Genomic DNA, 15,518 nt, shown 5'->3' on the forward strand with positions numbered 1-15,518 from the left:
TTTACCAACTAAAAGTACTCACTGTGCAATACAATGTTACCTGTCAGGGTATTACTGTTAGACATGATGTTTTTTTTAATTAAAATAAGGCTGCATTAATGTGTATGCTGCATTTAACTGCTGTATATGTTTAAGGTAAGGCTGATTTTAACTCCTTTAAAGGCACGTGCAGAGAGGGTTCAGCTGAAAATGATGATAAACACTGTCTGATACTCACCACACTGACTTCTGAGTTTGTTCTCTTTGATGTTGATGAGCTTCTTGGGTGGCGCAGGAGGAGGGCTGGTGACGATGCGTGTCCAGTTCACGGTGTCATGGTAGCAGAGATTCTTGTTTCCCATGATGTAGACGCCGCCCCCGTTTATCTTTCTCAGCGACCGTAACCCCAGGGTGGTCAAAGAGCGGATCCTCATCACCGAAAGAGCGTTGCCCCTAAAATAGTCAGTAGTGAATAAAAAGTTTAAAAACTCATAGTTGCAAATGTTGGGATTGTGTTTTAAGATATTGTGGAAGCAAAGAAAGCGCTTTATAATTTGGATTTGGGCAACTGAGCAGAGACGGCATTAAGTCTTGTTTTTGCAAGTCACAAGTAAGTCTCACGTCTTTGCCCCAGTCCTAAACTTTAGTTTAGAGTAGTAAACAAGTCGTAAAATGCTCTTTATCAAATGTAAAGGTATTTTAACAGCAGTGAAACTGGCACCAACTGGTCCTCAGTAGTGCTTCATGGTTCTCTACTTCAACTTGATTGGCTGCTGTTAAATTTAGGTTCAAACAAATGAAGTGTAGACTTGCTGGGACTGAACAGCATTAGTTAATTCAGTAAATTAGAGGACATGAATTGATTCACGGTACACTTTTTAAAAAACATTTGGCTTGGGGAAAGATGTCAAGTACACGGTCGCCCATAAAATTGGAATAATTTTGTTTTCAGACACAATCCTCTGTTATTTATGGTTTCATTTTCAACTGTTTTGAGAAGATATACAATTTATCAGTCAAGAATAAATCACATTGTCAGAATAATTTCATGGAAAGAGGCCAGCAATATTTAATTCCAACTTTTCGGGCGACCGTGTATTTGGAAGTCAAAAGGTTCAAGTCCAAAGTGAAGTCAAGTTGAGCCTCAAGTCATCGAATTTGTGTCTCGAGTCCACACCTCTGCAACTTATCATTTTACTTTGACAGCAATGTCTGAATTTTTATCCTTTTTCAGAAGCTAATATAGTTTTGCAGTTTCAAAAACATGATATTAGGTGCATATATATATTTTAAGGTTCACAAAGTCATACAAACAAAATAATTAAAAATAAGTGACCAGCACCTCATCAGAACCTGCTAGTAGTAGTAGTTTAACTTTGGGGTCTGAATTTCACCAAATCAATTTGAGAAACCATATTTTTTATACATTATTTGAATTCAGAGGACTTTCAGTATAGCTTCTCTGATTATTTTTTAACCCCAATAAAATATAGGACCTCTAATGTCATGTCTTTGAGACTGCATAACTTGTAATGCACCTGAACTTGTAACTGAACCTGCTGAAAAGGTCATAGAGGAATACAAACCACATAAACTAAAAGCTCAATGCTACATTATTAACTCTGTGATACAACAGGTATACATTTCAACATTTTGTCATTGGTAAGAAGTGATTAAACTTTGCAATAAGGGGTTCAGTTGCTTACAGATTTGAAATTCTTGCTGTTTTTCTTTGCGACCATAAAATACAACCAGACATCCCAAATTTTCCAGCCAAATACAGATCAGTTTTCAGAACGAGCATGCAAGAAAACCATTTAAACTCTTTTAAGAGTTGCACCCACCACCAACTCAGTCACACACCACAGTGCTGAATATGCCCTGTAAGAATAATGTGGTATAATAATATCTAAACCAGGGAAAATAATTTAAAACTGAGATGTTTATGTGCACGAAGAGGCGGCTACAGTCGGGCATGTGACATCTTTACCTGTGCTTCCTCGAGTTCACTCCTCTACACGGGGAAAAAATGAGATATAACAAGAAAGCAAAGAGATACAAGACAATCAGGTTCATGCCAGTCAAGGTTTAGTGATGGAAACAACAACATGATAGTAACACGTCAGCAAGTAAAAACAAAACAACGGTACAACAAAGAGAGAAAAACAATTGCTGCTTACTTGAAAATTGTTCTGCCCTCAATTGTTTCCAGGTTGGAGAAGACTGACAGGTCAGACATGTTTTCAGGCCAGGACTGGATGCTGAGGAGGTCTGAAAATAAAGACATTCCATAAGCTTTAACCAGCCTGAAATCACTGACATGACAATAAAAGAGTACACACAGAGTTTAAACACACACACACATACCTGTGATCTCCCTCACAGTGTTGAAGATTTTCAGTTTCTCTGGATCAAGGGCTGGCACACCATTGTATTCATCACTTTGAGGGAAAAAAGGTGAAAAAAATAAATGCAAAAAGAATCCACAAAGCACAGACAAAAATACTTATTAACCTCCTGGATAGAGTAAAATATACAGGTGCATCTCAATAAATTAGAATATCATAGAAAAGTTTATTTATGTCAATAATTCAATTTAAAAAGTGGAAATGACACATTATATAGATCCATTACACACAGAATGAAACATTTCATGAGTTAATTTATTCAATTTCTTCTAATTATAATAATTATGGCTTACATTTAATTAAGACCTAAAATTCAGTGTCACAAAAAAAAATATTACAAAAGACCAATTTTAAAAATTATGTTTAACATGGAAATGTTGGCCTCTGAAAAGTATGTCCATCTTTATGACTCAATACTTGGTTGGGGCTATTTGACTTGAACTACTGGAAATTGACTTTTCCATGATATTCTAATTTATTGTGATGCACCTGTATGTTGTATTTTAATAAAACTAATAGCAACTTGTAGAGGTTTACCCTTTGATCCCGGTCACCAGGAAGTGCAAACTGCCCATGATCTTAGTGCAGTTTATGAAACTGTCGATGTTGTGAGCGTCGACAGTCTGTCTGTCCGGACTTCCTGTGCCAATGCAAGCTGGTGAGAAGATGAAGAAAAAGACGAGAAATTAAAGGTTAAAAGCATATGAAGTTATTTTGATCAGTATAATAACAGGAAAGTTAATTATATTCAGAAATATATTGAGAGATGAATGTGGACAGATCTTGCAATAGCCTCCTGCGTCACCACGTCAGGCTTTATTTCACAATAATGACCCTCTCACTGTACATTACCATTTATGTATTATATTTTTGTATTCAGATACATTTATTTGACAGCTTTATTCACTTTGCAGATTTCCAGAAGATTTTACATATAAAACATGACATTGACAAATAAAATCTGATACTTTTTTGTAGATTTAACTACCAAACAATATAGTAAAGCAATTAAATCAGATCCATCTCAACCAACTAGACAATATATCTATAAAAGCAAAAAGCGTCTGTGAGTGTGTGTGTGTGTGTGTGTGTGTGTCTAGGGCATATCTCGTATATTTCGTATGTGGCTTGCGCATGGCACAAAGGTGTGCATCCTCAATTTTGAAGATTTTTTAATTCATTTTTCAAAACATCATTATTTATGCAGGACGTGTTGCGCCATTGGACTGTTTCTGATTGGACGCCCCATTGTGTGATAGGCCTACACCTGGTCAGAAACCCAATTCGCTTTGGATTTCCACGGCTGACTCATCTCATCTGTAAGTCTATTTAGCCTACTTATTTTTCAGAGTTTGATGTGCGCTACAAAGTTCGATTTTCCAATAATATTCAAATAGTTTCCAGCGAATATCCCTGTTCAATGTGTATGTGCTGGATGGTGTGCGTGTACCTTATGAAAAGTAAGTGTTTTATAGAGTTGCAGACGTTGTCATGGTCTGCATGTAATGTGCAAATTCTGTTATTCAAGATTAGCATGCTAAGCGGAGATTTAGCTTTATTCACTTCTTATGTTGCATTACTATGTAATTCAGGTATGACATTCATGTTGCTTAGCGTAATGCCCATAATCATTCCATATTAGATACGTACATGCAATATAGTATATCAGCTAACTGGGTTCATGTTAATGTACTTTTAGTGCAGCATACTGCGTAATGTGCTATCTCAAGATTAGCATGCTAACGAATACATACTTCCTAAGGGCACTGCACTAGTATATAATAATATAATGCACAACAATACAAAAAAAATATAAAAATTTTGCACAATGCAGAACTCCTACTTGCAAAACGTATTTTTACATTCTTTAACATTGTAAAAGATAGTTCTGCTGTCCAATGTGGGACACTGTTAGCTTAGCTTATCCCTCAGTTGCATAAAAACAAACAGCCTTTAGTGAATTGTGAACAAGTTGTTAAATGATCTTAAATACCTTTTGGACAGAGGCCTCCACAGGGTTCACATCTTTTCACTCCGTTTTTCGGCACTTCCATTTTTCCAGCCGGGCAAGTGCTGACACATGAGCTGCCGTCCACAATAAAGTTAGCTGTAAAAAAGGAAAAAATATTTTACAACTGTGTACACTACCAACTGCTGCTTTATGAAAAATCATGTAGAAACATACAAACTGCATTGGTTCTTTGGAGATAACAGTAACTGTATACAAACTGTGAGTGTGTGTGCATGTATAAGGCAGCGTTTGTGAGGACTCACGTGGGCACTGGGTCACACAGATGGAGCCATACTGGTACTTGGCGTTGGGGTTAGGCTCCAGCTTGAATGTGTGCTTGTTGTAGATGAGGGTCTGTGGACACAGAGGCACGCAGGCGCCCGAGTTGTTGAAGTTCCTGCAGGCCTGTAAAATGTCACAACATCAGCAACACAGCTCATGAATTTGTTTTGTCATGAATTTGTCATAATCAGAAAACTGCAGATGTGTCTAATAACATTAACCATGGCTCTGTTCTATACAAATGTCTCAGTACGTCATGACAGTTTGAGTCAGCATGCACAATACCAGGACACTGAAACAGAAGCAGCTAAATGGAATTCAGCAATTATTGATTGTTATTATTTACAGGTGCATCTCAATACATTAGAATATCGTGGAAAAGTCCAAGTCAAATAGCCCCAACCAAGTATTGAGTGCATATAGATGGACATACTTTTCAGAGGCCAACATTTCCATATTAACTTTTTGAAATTGGTCTTTTGTTATATTCATTTTTTTGAGACACTGAATTTTAGGTCTCCATTAAATGTAAGCCATAATCATTATAATTATAAGAAATTAAATGAATAAAGATATGAAATGTTTCTTTCTGTGTGTAATGGATCTATATAATGTGTTATTTCCTCTTTTTGAATTGAATTACTGACATAAATAAACTTTATATGACATTCTAATTTATTGAGATGCACCTGTGCACCTCCAGCTGTGCTTTTTCCTCCTGTGACAAGTCAAAGTGTCTTCTGTGTTAAAAGGCCATATTAAAGTGCAGACTCACAAAGCAGTTTGTTTCCAGCGGGCCGTTGCAGCCGCCGGCACACTCGATGTTACAACACTCGCTCGGGCTTCTGCCGAAGCATCGACTGTTACACTGAGGGGCGCACACAGTCTTCGTCACTGGAAGAAAAGAGTTAAGAGTATGTTCATCTGCATTAATTCATAGTGATTTTACCCTCCATACCCGCTCTTACAACATCAATACAGGTGCAACTTTTTCAGCTAAAAAGAAGGCCATGGTTATAAGATTTTAAATGCATGTTACATATATGCACTGACATTAATATCATACGTTTCATCATGATACAATATTAGATAGATTCTTTAGACAATGATATCCTAAAGTCTGCCAAAGACAATTGAATTCATATTAATTTATGATTTATATTAACTCACAAAAAGCAACTATAATATGATTGAGAATTCTATTTCTGATTTGAATGAAAAACCATCTATTTTTAAAAATAAATAGTAAGTAATACCAAGTGGAAATTTCAAAATAAAGTAATAAATCTTAAAGTTCATGCAGATATGTATCAACAATTTGACTCTGCATCACTGATATTGATCCAGATTGATTTATTGTTCATCTGCTAATTAATATTACATTTAAATAAAAATATTACAGGCCTCAGAAAAAATGTATATATATATGTACATCATGTTACTATAACAGCAACAACAAGAACAACTAATAATAATAATAATAATAATAATAATGATAATGATAATAATCACTCACAGATTTGGCATGTGTCATTTCCTGGACCCCAACATAAAGGGCCTCCACATGCTTTGTGACAAGGCTCTAAAACAAAAAGTGTATCATTAGCAGATGCATTTTCACATTTTAAATATTTAAAATGAAATGTCCAGTCATGGAAAAAATTATTAGATCTCCATTGTTTTCTTCAATTTCTTGTTCATTTTAATGGCTGGTACAATTAAATGTACATTTGTTTGGACAAATAAAATGATAACAACAAAAATTGCTCATAAGAGTTTAATTTAAGAGCTGATATCTAGCCATTTCCATGATTTTCTTGATAATAACCAAAATCATTATCAAGAAAACCATGGAAAATGGCTAGATATCAGCTCTTAAATTAAATTCTTATGAGCTATTGTTGTTGTTATCATTTTATTTGTCCAAACAAATGCACCTTTTGTTGTACCAGCCATTAAAATGAACAAGAAATTGAAGAAAACGAGTTGGTCTAATCATTTTTTCCATGACTGTAATTGACTCTCATACATGTATTTATGCTATTCCACTCACTTTCAGGCCCATTGTCGTCAATCATAATATCAGCTGATGGATCCTTTACTATATCCAGCCACTTCACCTGCGGGGCGTAGCTCAGGTACTTATTCTGGATGATCTTGACTCCTCCCCTGAGTATCTCTGTGGGCGGCACACAAACATTTAAATGGGGAAAGATAATTAGCAACGCAAGCCCAAACAGGTCCATGACTCATGCTATCGTACTCCGCCATTCGCTGTTTACTGGGGCTCAAAAAAACTCTGTACAATGTGCTGGAGCTCATGTTACACTGACAGTTGAGACATTCCAGCGACTTCACATCACTGTGACCGGTACTCTGAAGGTGTGGCCGCGCTGTGTGGGCGTGGGAGCTCCAACAGTCAGTAACCGAGTGTCACATCCTTATCTGCTCCACTCCGGCAGCCTCCCACACTTAAACACACTAACCCAGTGATTTCCTGTGTACCTGTGAGGTGTGTCAGGCCCAGCTCCCGCAGGCCATGCTGCCCTTCCTTTATGTAGTTGACCGCCACAGCCAAAGCGTACTGGTCCTCGTACAGCGTGGTGCCTCTGATGACACGCAGGTGGTCCAGGGGCAGGTGGCTGAACTCGTTGAGGGCGAACAGGATGTAGCCCGTCACCTCTCTGATTGACTGCAGGGGTATAGAATAACGATAAAAAGAAATTAAAGGACATACAGGGTCTGTGTATCTTTTGGTTATTGGAATTGTTGTTCACAAAAGTATTAAATATTTAAAAAATAAAAAACGAGTGGTTATTTGATTTTCGATTCAAAATACAATACATCAGGGTCAGAAAGGGACAGGCGGATAGATAAAATGTATTTGATTTTTTAGTTTCTAGTTATGATAACAAAGATTTAAATAGAAAAAACGCTTGTTATTTCCAGGCGGCAACCTCCGGGTCTGAGCAGGGAGGCAAGCCAGGAAGTGCCTTAGGCCTGCATTCTGCCAAAAAACTTCTCACTTGATTTATTACCTCAGAAACACTATGGTCAGAAAAGCTAGTAAAAAAATCTTCTTCAAGACAATATGATGTAGAGAGGCGTGTAGTCAGTGTCGTCAGATCCCTCCACAGTCCAAATATGGTCTGCTCCTCGTATTGGAAACAAGATGAACTCAGGCAGTCAACAAACCAATGGGTGACGTCACGGTCACTAAGTCCATTATTTATACAGTCTATGATTATTTCATATTCTGCGACCGGAAGTTGTCATTTACAGTATAAAAGCGCGAATGGTCGGTAAATAAAGTTTATTCCTCTTTTCAAATCTTAGTAAATATGCATATTTGTTTTCTCGTTGTCTGAGTAAAAAAGCTCAAAACGTAAGTTTGTTCGATTATCTAAGTCGTATGATGAAAACTGAAAAAGGAAGTCCAGAGTCGGTAACAGGGACCACTCCCCTTCAAAGTAAGAGTCACAGGGTCTTAAGTGAGCTGGCTGCTTGGCGATGTTTTGATTTCAATTTTTATTATTATAACTACAAAACAAAATAAAATCATGTTTTAAATACAGTCTATCCCCCTCAGATCCGGATGAATCAAAAAGCCTTGTATTTCAATTTTAATGTTTGTATTTTAAAACGAAAATTACCACTTGTTTTTTACTATCCTTTTGTGGACCAAAAATCCAATGACCAAAAGATCAATACAGACTTTCCTTTTGATTTTGTTAACCGCAGTGACTTATCAGAGTCACGACCTGGCAGCAGAGGCGTGTTTTGCTTGTGTTGTTAGTCACCATGACTGTAGTGCCGTGATTGATTTACAAAAGGACTCGGAGGGCGACATAAATGAGCTCATTGTGCATCTGAGACAGAGGATGATGAACAGCTCAGATGTGGGATTTTGTTTTTTTGGCATCAGGTTAATCCATATCCCTGTCTAGACTGGTTACCATGAACTTTTTCTCAGTGACACATAATCTCTCTGACTTGTTGTGATGTCTCCATCTCACTACAGTGGAAGAAGTCTCTGCCTGTCTGTCCTTTTTTTCTCAACAACTGTTCATCCGACTTTGCACTTAGCAGAGTCAATATCACTAAAATAGTGCCCTTTGGTGTCCTCATCGGAATCGCTCAGTCATCATGAAAATGTACCAAAATAATGAAACTCTGTGGTCTTATTATAAATGGCCAAGCATTTAAACACATATCAGTACAATGATAAGTCTCTTCAAATGTGTTTCCTTCATTTAATACTGTTTTTTTAATTATATGTATGTGATTTTGGCATGGCCCACACATTGCTTCGCTTACTACAGTGTGTGTAATTATTGGTTAAATTGTACAAATTCAGGAAAAAACAACAACAAGTAATTTGTAAGACCGTTGCGCTCTTCCAATTATTTTTTTAAATAATTGCTTTCGTTACTAGAAATAGCCTGGTCCCAAATAATTAGCTGTTAGCAAATGACTAGGGCTGCGATTAATGATTATTTTCATTACTGATTTGTCTGCTGATTAATTTCTTGATTAATCGTTTATAAAATGTAATAAAATGTGAAATCTTAGAGTTCAAGGTCTTAAAACGTTTTGTTTTGTTCAAAAGATATTCAGTTTAATATGATTTAAAACAGACAATAGCAGAAAACCCCATATTTGTGGGGCTGAAAACAACATTTTCTAGCCTAGAACTGACAGGTCAAGGACTGAAGTGCCTTTGAGCAAGGCACTTAACCCCCCACACAGCTCCCTGGGTGCAGTAACGTGCTACCCACTGCTCCTTAGCATGGTGTGTTCACTGGTGTGAAAAAAGGATGGGTTAAATGCAGAGGTTGAATTTCCCCATTAAGAGACTAATAAGGGAATCTAAATTAATTAAAGATTTATTGATTATCAAAATAGGTGGGAGAAATGTTTGTTTATCAATAAGTCAACTAATCGTTGCAGCTTTTCAACCATGTTACGACAGGTGTATTACTCAGGACTCAAGAAAGAAGTTATTAAGATGAGTGTTGCAAATGCCATCACACTGTACAATAACAAATAATAGTCTGGTTCATTACATACTGTCGCTATGCACTTTATGTGTTTTTTATGCACACTGTTCATTGCACCTTATTTGTTTCATAGCACCAACATTTTTATATTGTATATTCATATTTATTCTGCACTGGAATTCTATTCTATTCCTTAATACATACTCCTTCTTTAGACACTTTATTTTTTATTGTATTTTTATTTACAATAAAACAACCTAGGCATACTTGACGTATGCCTAGTATCTAACTATCTATCTATCTATCTATCTATCTATCTATCTATCTATCTATCTATCTATCTATCTATCTATCTATCTATCTATCTATGATCGGCCCGTTTTGAACAGACACGTTTTGAACTGGTACTGCACTGATGTGTGTTACCCGCAGAAAGGAGAAGTCTCTGGTGTGATCCATCATGGTGATCTCCAGGTTTCCCATCACGATCTCACAGCCGGTGTACGTCTCCTTCATCTGGTTGTACCGTTCCTCTGGATTTCCTGTATAGCTCAGTAAGTTCTGGGTGCCGAGACAAACTGAAAAAGTAAAGAATGACTCTCATTAATGACCGTCTTTATCACATTTCATGTTTTTTTTTTTTGGTAGACAAATCAATTCAAAACACCAACAATGAATTATGCCTGCATGTTTTGGCATGAATATGCTACATATGATTATACAGCAATATATTGTGATCCTACAAACAGGTGATATATCATGATTTTAACCTAATTTTAGGAAAGCTGTCATAGTATACAGAACACACCACCATCTGCATAAAAGCAGAGTAGAAAAAGTTGGGATCTGAATTTGCATTTATCACAGTCCCTGTAAGATCATTGCAATATTTTATTGTGCAATCTGACTGCAAATAATTGTTGCACGTAAACTTTAAATTAAAAACTGATATGGTGTTTTTTAAAATCAGTACAGTATTATAAAACTATACTCAATTGTACCAATATTTTCTTGCACCCCTTCACCTCTATAAATGGGTTTTTATTTTTAGTGTTGTTTGTGTAGTTGGCTACTTGTAGAGCTCATAGCTCTACTTTCATCCAAAAGATATCACTAAACACACACGAGTCTCACTGTTACACTGGCATGGCCCATATCTTCAAATACAGTCGAGGAAAAATTATTAGACTACCCTGGTTTTCTCTTTGCTTTCTTGTTCATTTTAATGCCTGGTACAACTAAAGGTACATTTGTTTGAACAAATATAATACAAAATACAAGAAAATATGAGAGTTTAATTTAAGAGCTGATATCTAGCCATTCTCCATGGTTTTCTTGATAATGATTTTGGTTATTATCATGAAAACTATGATAAATGTCTAGACTAAATTAAACTCTTATGAGCTATTTTTGTTGTTATCATTATATTTGTCCTAACAAATGTACCTTTAATTGTACCAGACATTAAAATAAACAAGAAATTGAAGAAAACGATGGTCTAATATTTTTTTCCATGACTGTATGTATCAAAAATAATTCCCAGCAAATACACGATTTACTCTTGCTTTAGTCATGTTTGATACAGTGCCCAGCAGGTTAAGGGAATTATGCAGCCCTTAAAAAAACATGAAAGTATATAGAGACACCAGTGGAGAACTGGAAGTCCTAGGTTCTGTTCCAGCAGCAAGAAATTCAATTTTTTAAAACAATAATAACAAAAACTCACATCTTGGAGTAAACACAGTAAGTTGTACGGCTCATTTCATGACTTGATGATGATAATTTGATTTGTTGTCAGTGAGAAAAATACACAATAATTTCTTTCACTCACTGCATACAGACAATGTTGCAGTATCATCATGTTGCAGTATTTTTTATGCATCTTTGCCGCATGTGAACGGGTAAAGTACAGGTCAACAAGAAAAGCTTTCACTGATGTTTACACACTGGTTTCAGAATACAAATAAAACTGTGCGTATTCTGTTAAATCATTTATGAAGCAGCAGAGTATGTCCTTTATAAAGACTGTTTTATGCTACTTACTACAAACCACTGTGTTCTGCTCGCACAATTTCAATGAATGTACTGTAACAGTGCGAAACAAGCTGAGGATTGTACGTCCTTCTTTGAGACAAACATACGAGGCCTTGTTTATGGTCTGTGGGAGTTCAGCGTCACTCGAAGGCTGCTTTGCTATTCAAATGTCAGGCAGCAGAGAAGCAGCAGAGAGGACAGAGAATTAAACGTGACTGTTGACCTAAAACATACAAACACCAACTTGTTTACTGTACATATTGTGACAAACACAATATCCAATGCTTTTGGTCTGGAGATGTTTTTTTTTAAATGGTCAGGGCCCTCAGTTTTACTTCACGTAAATCTTAAAGGTTCAGCATAAAATTATATTTTTTTAATAATAGTGTGCCCGTGGCAGTTGAGATCTGCTTCATAAATAAATGGTTAAATGGTTAAATAAATGGGCCTCATTACCCAGCATCAGTGTTACACCTCACCAGTGGTTGAATGTAACTAAATACATTTACTCAAGTGCTGTACTTTAGTAAAATTACGAGGTTCTTGTACTTTGAGTATTTCCATTTTATGTAACTTTATGCTTCTACTCCACTACAGTTTAAGGCAAATATTGTACTTTTTACTCCACTACATTTAGCTTTAGTTACTTCACAGGTCAAAATTTAACATAAAAAAACATGATCAGTTTAAAGTGATTAGACTTTTTTTTCATAACAGTTTATTAAGAAGTCAAAATGAGTCCTATCTTTAAACAATAAAACATTGCTTTTATAAATGCATCAATACAAATATTCTAATAATGTATTTAGAATACATTTTCTTTAAATGTTGTAACTTGTCACTTTTTATACTGCTTTCTTGGCCAGGTCTCTCTTGGAAAATAGATTTTTTAAATCTCAACGAGACTTTTATCTGGTTAAATAAAGGATATATATTTAAAACAATCCGAGTGGATCCATTCTGCATAACGAGTACTTTTACTTTTTATACTTTAAGTACATTTTGATGCTGATACTTTTCTACATTTACTTCGGTAAGTTTTGATTTCACAGTGTGGTATTAATACTTTACTCAAGTAAGGAATCTGAATACTTCTTCCAACACTGAATCTCACAAATTGCTGAATGTAAGTAAATCACTCAAACAGCCTCCAAAATATTGTGGAAAGGCTTTACAGAAAAACAGAGGCTTTAACAGGCACAAATTAAACTCCAATGTTCAACAATCAAATCCCTGCAACTATACAAATTGAATGTATAAAACAGACATTCAAATAGCAGGATGAGCAGGGTGGCAGTGTTTTTCATGTGAACTGCTGCCATTGCAAATAACTGTGACTGAACTTCTGTATAAATGACTGTATAACCTCAAATGCAGCAAGCCTCGGACTCACTGAGGTGAGTTTTGCCAGTAACAACCAAACAAACAGCTGCTTGAGAGGAATTGAAGATGACCAGGGGGGGTCATTCCCACCCTGTGGCCCCCCCTACACATGCCAATGCTGATAGGATTTCATGTGACAAATGAATCTTTGTGCATCACACATAAATAAATCCTGTTGGCCTCCATTTTCTTTGGTGGTGGCAGAAAACTCAAAGACTAATGTCTCAAAACCTGAGTGGATAAAAACAAAAAGTATCTCACTAAAGGCAATAAGGATTTTTCTTGGTTACTGTTGTTGGTATTTGGGTGAAGTGACCCTTTGACCTCAGTCTAAGCACCACATGAACTCTCGTTGAGAATTGACTTGCTTGTTGATCTTGTTGTTAGGATCTGAGGAATGTTTTTGTTAAACCCCACACAGGTCAGACCAGGAAGTGCTCGACACACATTCACATTCCTTCTGCTGACATCGGAGTCCAAATAGAGCCCAGTAGAACAACGGGATCAACAAGGGCATAAAAAGGCTAATGATTATTAACCTCACAAGGCCCAGCAGGGGGGTCAAAGCCCAGTGAGTGTGTGTGTTTGTGTGTGTGTGTGTGTGTGTGAGAGAGAGAGATGATGCAACCAACATGTCTTACGTCCATAAAGTCCTGATAAGAATCACTTAATTGTGTTTCTGGGAACATCGGGTTCACATGAATTGACTCTGTGCCAAATTATCGGTCACTCAAATCACAAAAACACATATTCTCATTTTGGTTTTATTTAGTTTAAGTCCTGCCACCACTGCAGTACAACAGAGGAATCTTGTTTATTCTACTCGAGGCATTCTTGTCAGATATAACGTCTTAGGATTTCTTTAAATGTAATTTTTCAGTTTTTTGAGCACCACAATTCACATTCAGTGTTCTCAGTGACTCAGAAGTGGATATCCACTGGATTTTACCAACATATGCTCATCAACGGTCCGTGAGATAGTATCTTCAGAAGGAAGACCGGAGATATACTCGCTGTTAAATACACGTTCACATGTGCACAATATGCTGCCTCGCATGTCCTGTGTCTGTTTGGAGTGTCACTTATGCATGTCACCAGAAATTAACACTACATGTCTGCAAGATGCCACACATACATGAACAGTAGAGGCAGTGTAGGAGTAGTACTCTTTTTTTCTATTTTTTCTGGCCTGATTTCAGAATTAACAATAGAAGTGACAGTTTAGAAACTTCTATAGTATCTTTCGAATATAGTAACCTCCTGGTGTGTTGCCATGTTTGTTATTTACATCCTTCAAATCCAGTATACGGCCTAATTTCCTGGAGTGCCCTCTAGTGAAGACCTCCAGTCACACGCTTTGTACACAGGGAAGAATGTGAACAGTTCAGTTGTGTTCGTGACAACATGGTTAAACAACAAGCATATCTTCAGCCTAATGCTGTTACGTGATCACGCACTAACTGCAAACGATAAAGAGACAAGACATCTGTTCCACACACACAGTAGTCCAGTCCAGTGGTTCTCGACCTTTTTAAGTCTTGCAGAATAATCACTTTGATGTTTGAGAGAGAGAGAGAGAGAGAGAGAGAGAGAGAGAGTTGCAAACCTGGTGTAAACAGCCGTTGCATCACCCTGCTGAGTTTGATTGATCATTTTAAATCAAAATAATTATTTTGGATGACAGTTTAGTTTTACGTTGCCAATGTGCTCCAAATATAACACAGTGTCCAAAGTCAAACATTATTGTGTGTTTTCTTCAGAACCATCTGGTGTCCCACACAAAATTGTCTTGTGACCCCCCTCAGGGGTTTAAACCCCCAGTTTAAGCACCACTGGTCTAGCTGAGAGGTAATAAAAAGCATTAATAACTCTCTTGAAATATTAAAAGATGGTGATGGGCCTTAACCTTGGCTAAAAGTGAAACTGAAGAAAGCTGCTTTTGACAACTGAACTAATCTGTTTATCCAATTAAGAGTTGTTGTCAAAAATCACAGCAAGATTCCTAACGAGTCGAGATTATAAGAGGCTGAAGAGTACCCGCAGATCTAAATCTTTTTCTTGCAAGTCAGTCAACTCCTTAAACCACACACGACATGATGTCTTTAAGAGTTGTGCATGATGTTAATCTTGTCTTGGTTATCACAGTGACTTGCAATGACTAATTTTCTTTCAGGAACTTTTGCTCATTAAAAAGCAGTTCAGTTGAAATTATGTCAGTTTACGAGCTGCTCAAGGGTGAAGCTCTTTATCTACCCCGCCTTAGTTAAGCTATCAGTGGAGGACTGGAGCTGTTGACTCTGCACCGTTTGAATTACCTGTTGGGAAATACTCAAGAACCTTCCACAAGCAACATGTATGTACAGTATGCATACAGTTCAAGCATAGCCCGCTGTAGAGTGGGGCGAACCGGTTTGCACACAT

At 36.7% G+C, this 15,518-nt stretch overlaps 1 protein-coding gene across 2 annotated transcripts in view; it reads right to left on the reverse strand.

Moving 5' to 3' along the window:
* Positions 1-15,518, reverse strand: part of erbb3a (erb-b2 receptor tyrosine kinase 3a) — a 33,861-nt gene that overhangs the window by 13,589 nt on the left and 4,754 nt on the right. Inside the window, exons 2-13 of one of the 2 annotated variants that reach the window (XM_059329414.1) lie at positions 10,107-10,258; positions 7,186-7,372; positions 6,734-6,859; positions 6,197-6,262; positions 5,456-5,574; positions 4,662-4,803; positions 4,381-4,494; positions 2,925-3,042; positions 2,347-2,420; positions 2,160-2,250; positions 1,970-1,993; positions 218-432 (exon numbers count right to left, since the gene is read on the reverse strand). In XM_059329414.1, the coding sequence (XP_059185397.1) occupies positions 218-432; positions 1,970-1,993; positions 2,160-2,250; positions 2,347-2,420; positions 2,925-3,042; positions 4,381-4,494; positions 4,662-4,803; positions 5,456-5,574; positions 6,197-6,262; positions 6,734-6,859; positions 7,186-7,372; positions 10,107-10,258 (1,428 nt within the window). The remainder of the gene's footprint in view (positions 1-217; positions 433-1,969; positions 1,994-2,159; positions 2,251-2,346; positions 2,421-2,924; positions 3,043-4,380; positions 4,495-4,661; positions 4,804-5,455; positions 5,575-6,196; positions 6,263-6,733; positions 6,860-7,185; positions 7,373-10,106; positions 10,259-15,518) is intronic. The other variant, XM_059329415.1, reaches the window with a different exon arrangement.

Source organism: Centropristis striata, chromosome 3 (genome assembly GCF_030273125.1).
Source record: "Centropristis striata isolate RG_2023a ecotype Rhode Island chromosome 3, C.striata_1.0, whole genome shotgun sequence".
In the NCBI taxonomy this organism is placed as follows: domain Eukaryota; kingdom Metazoa; phylum Chordata; class Actinopteri; order Perciformes; family Serranidae; genus Centropristis; species Centropristis striata.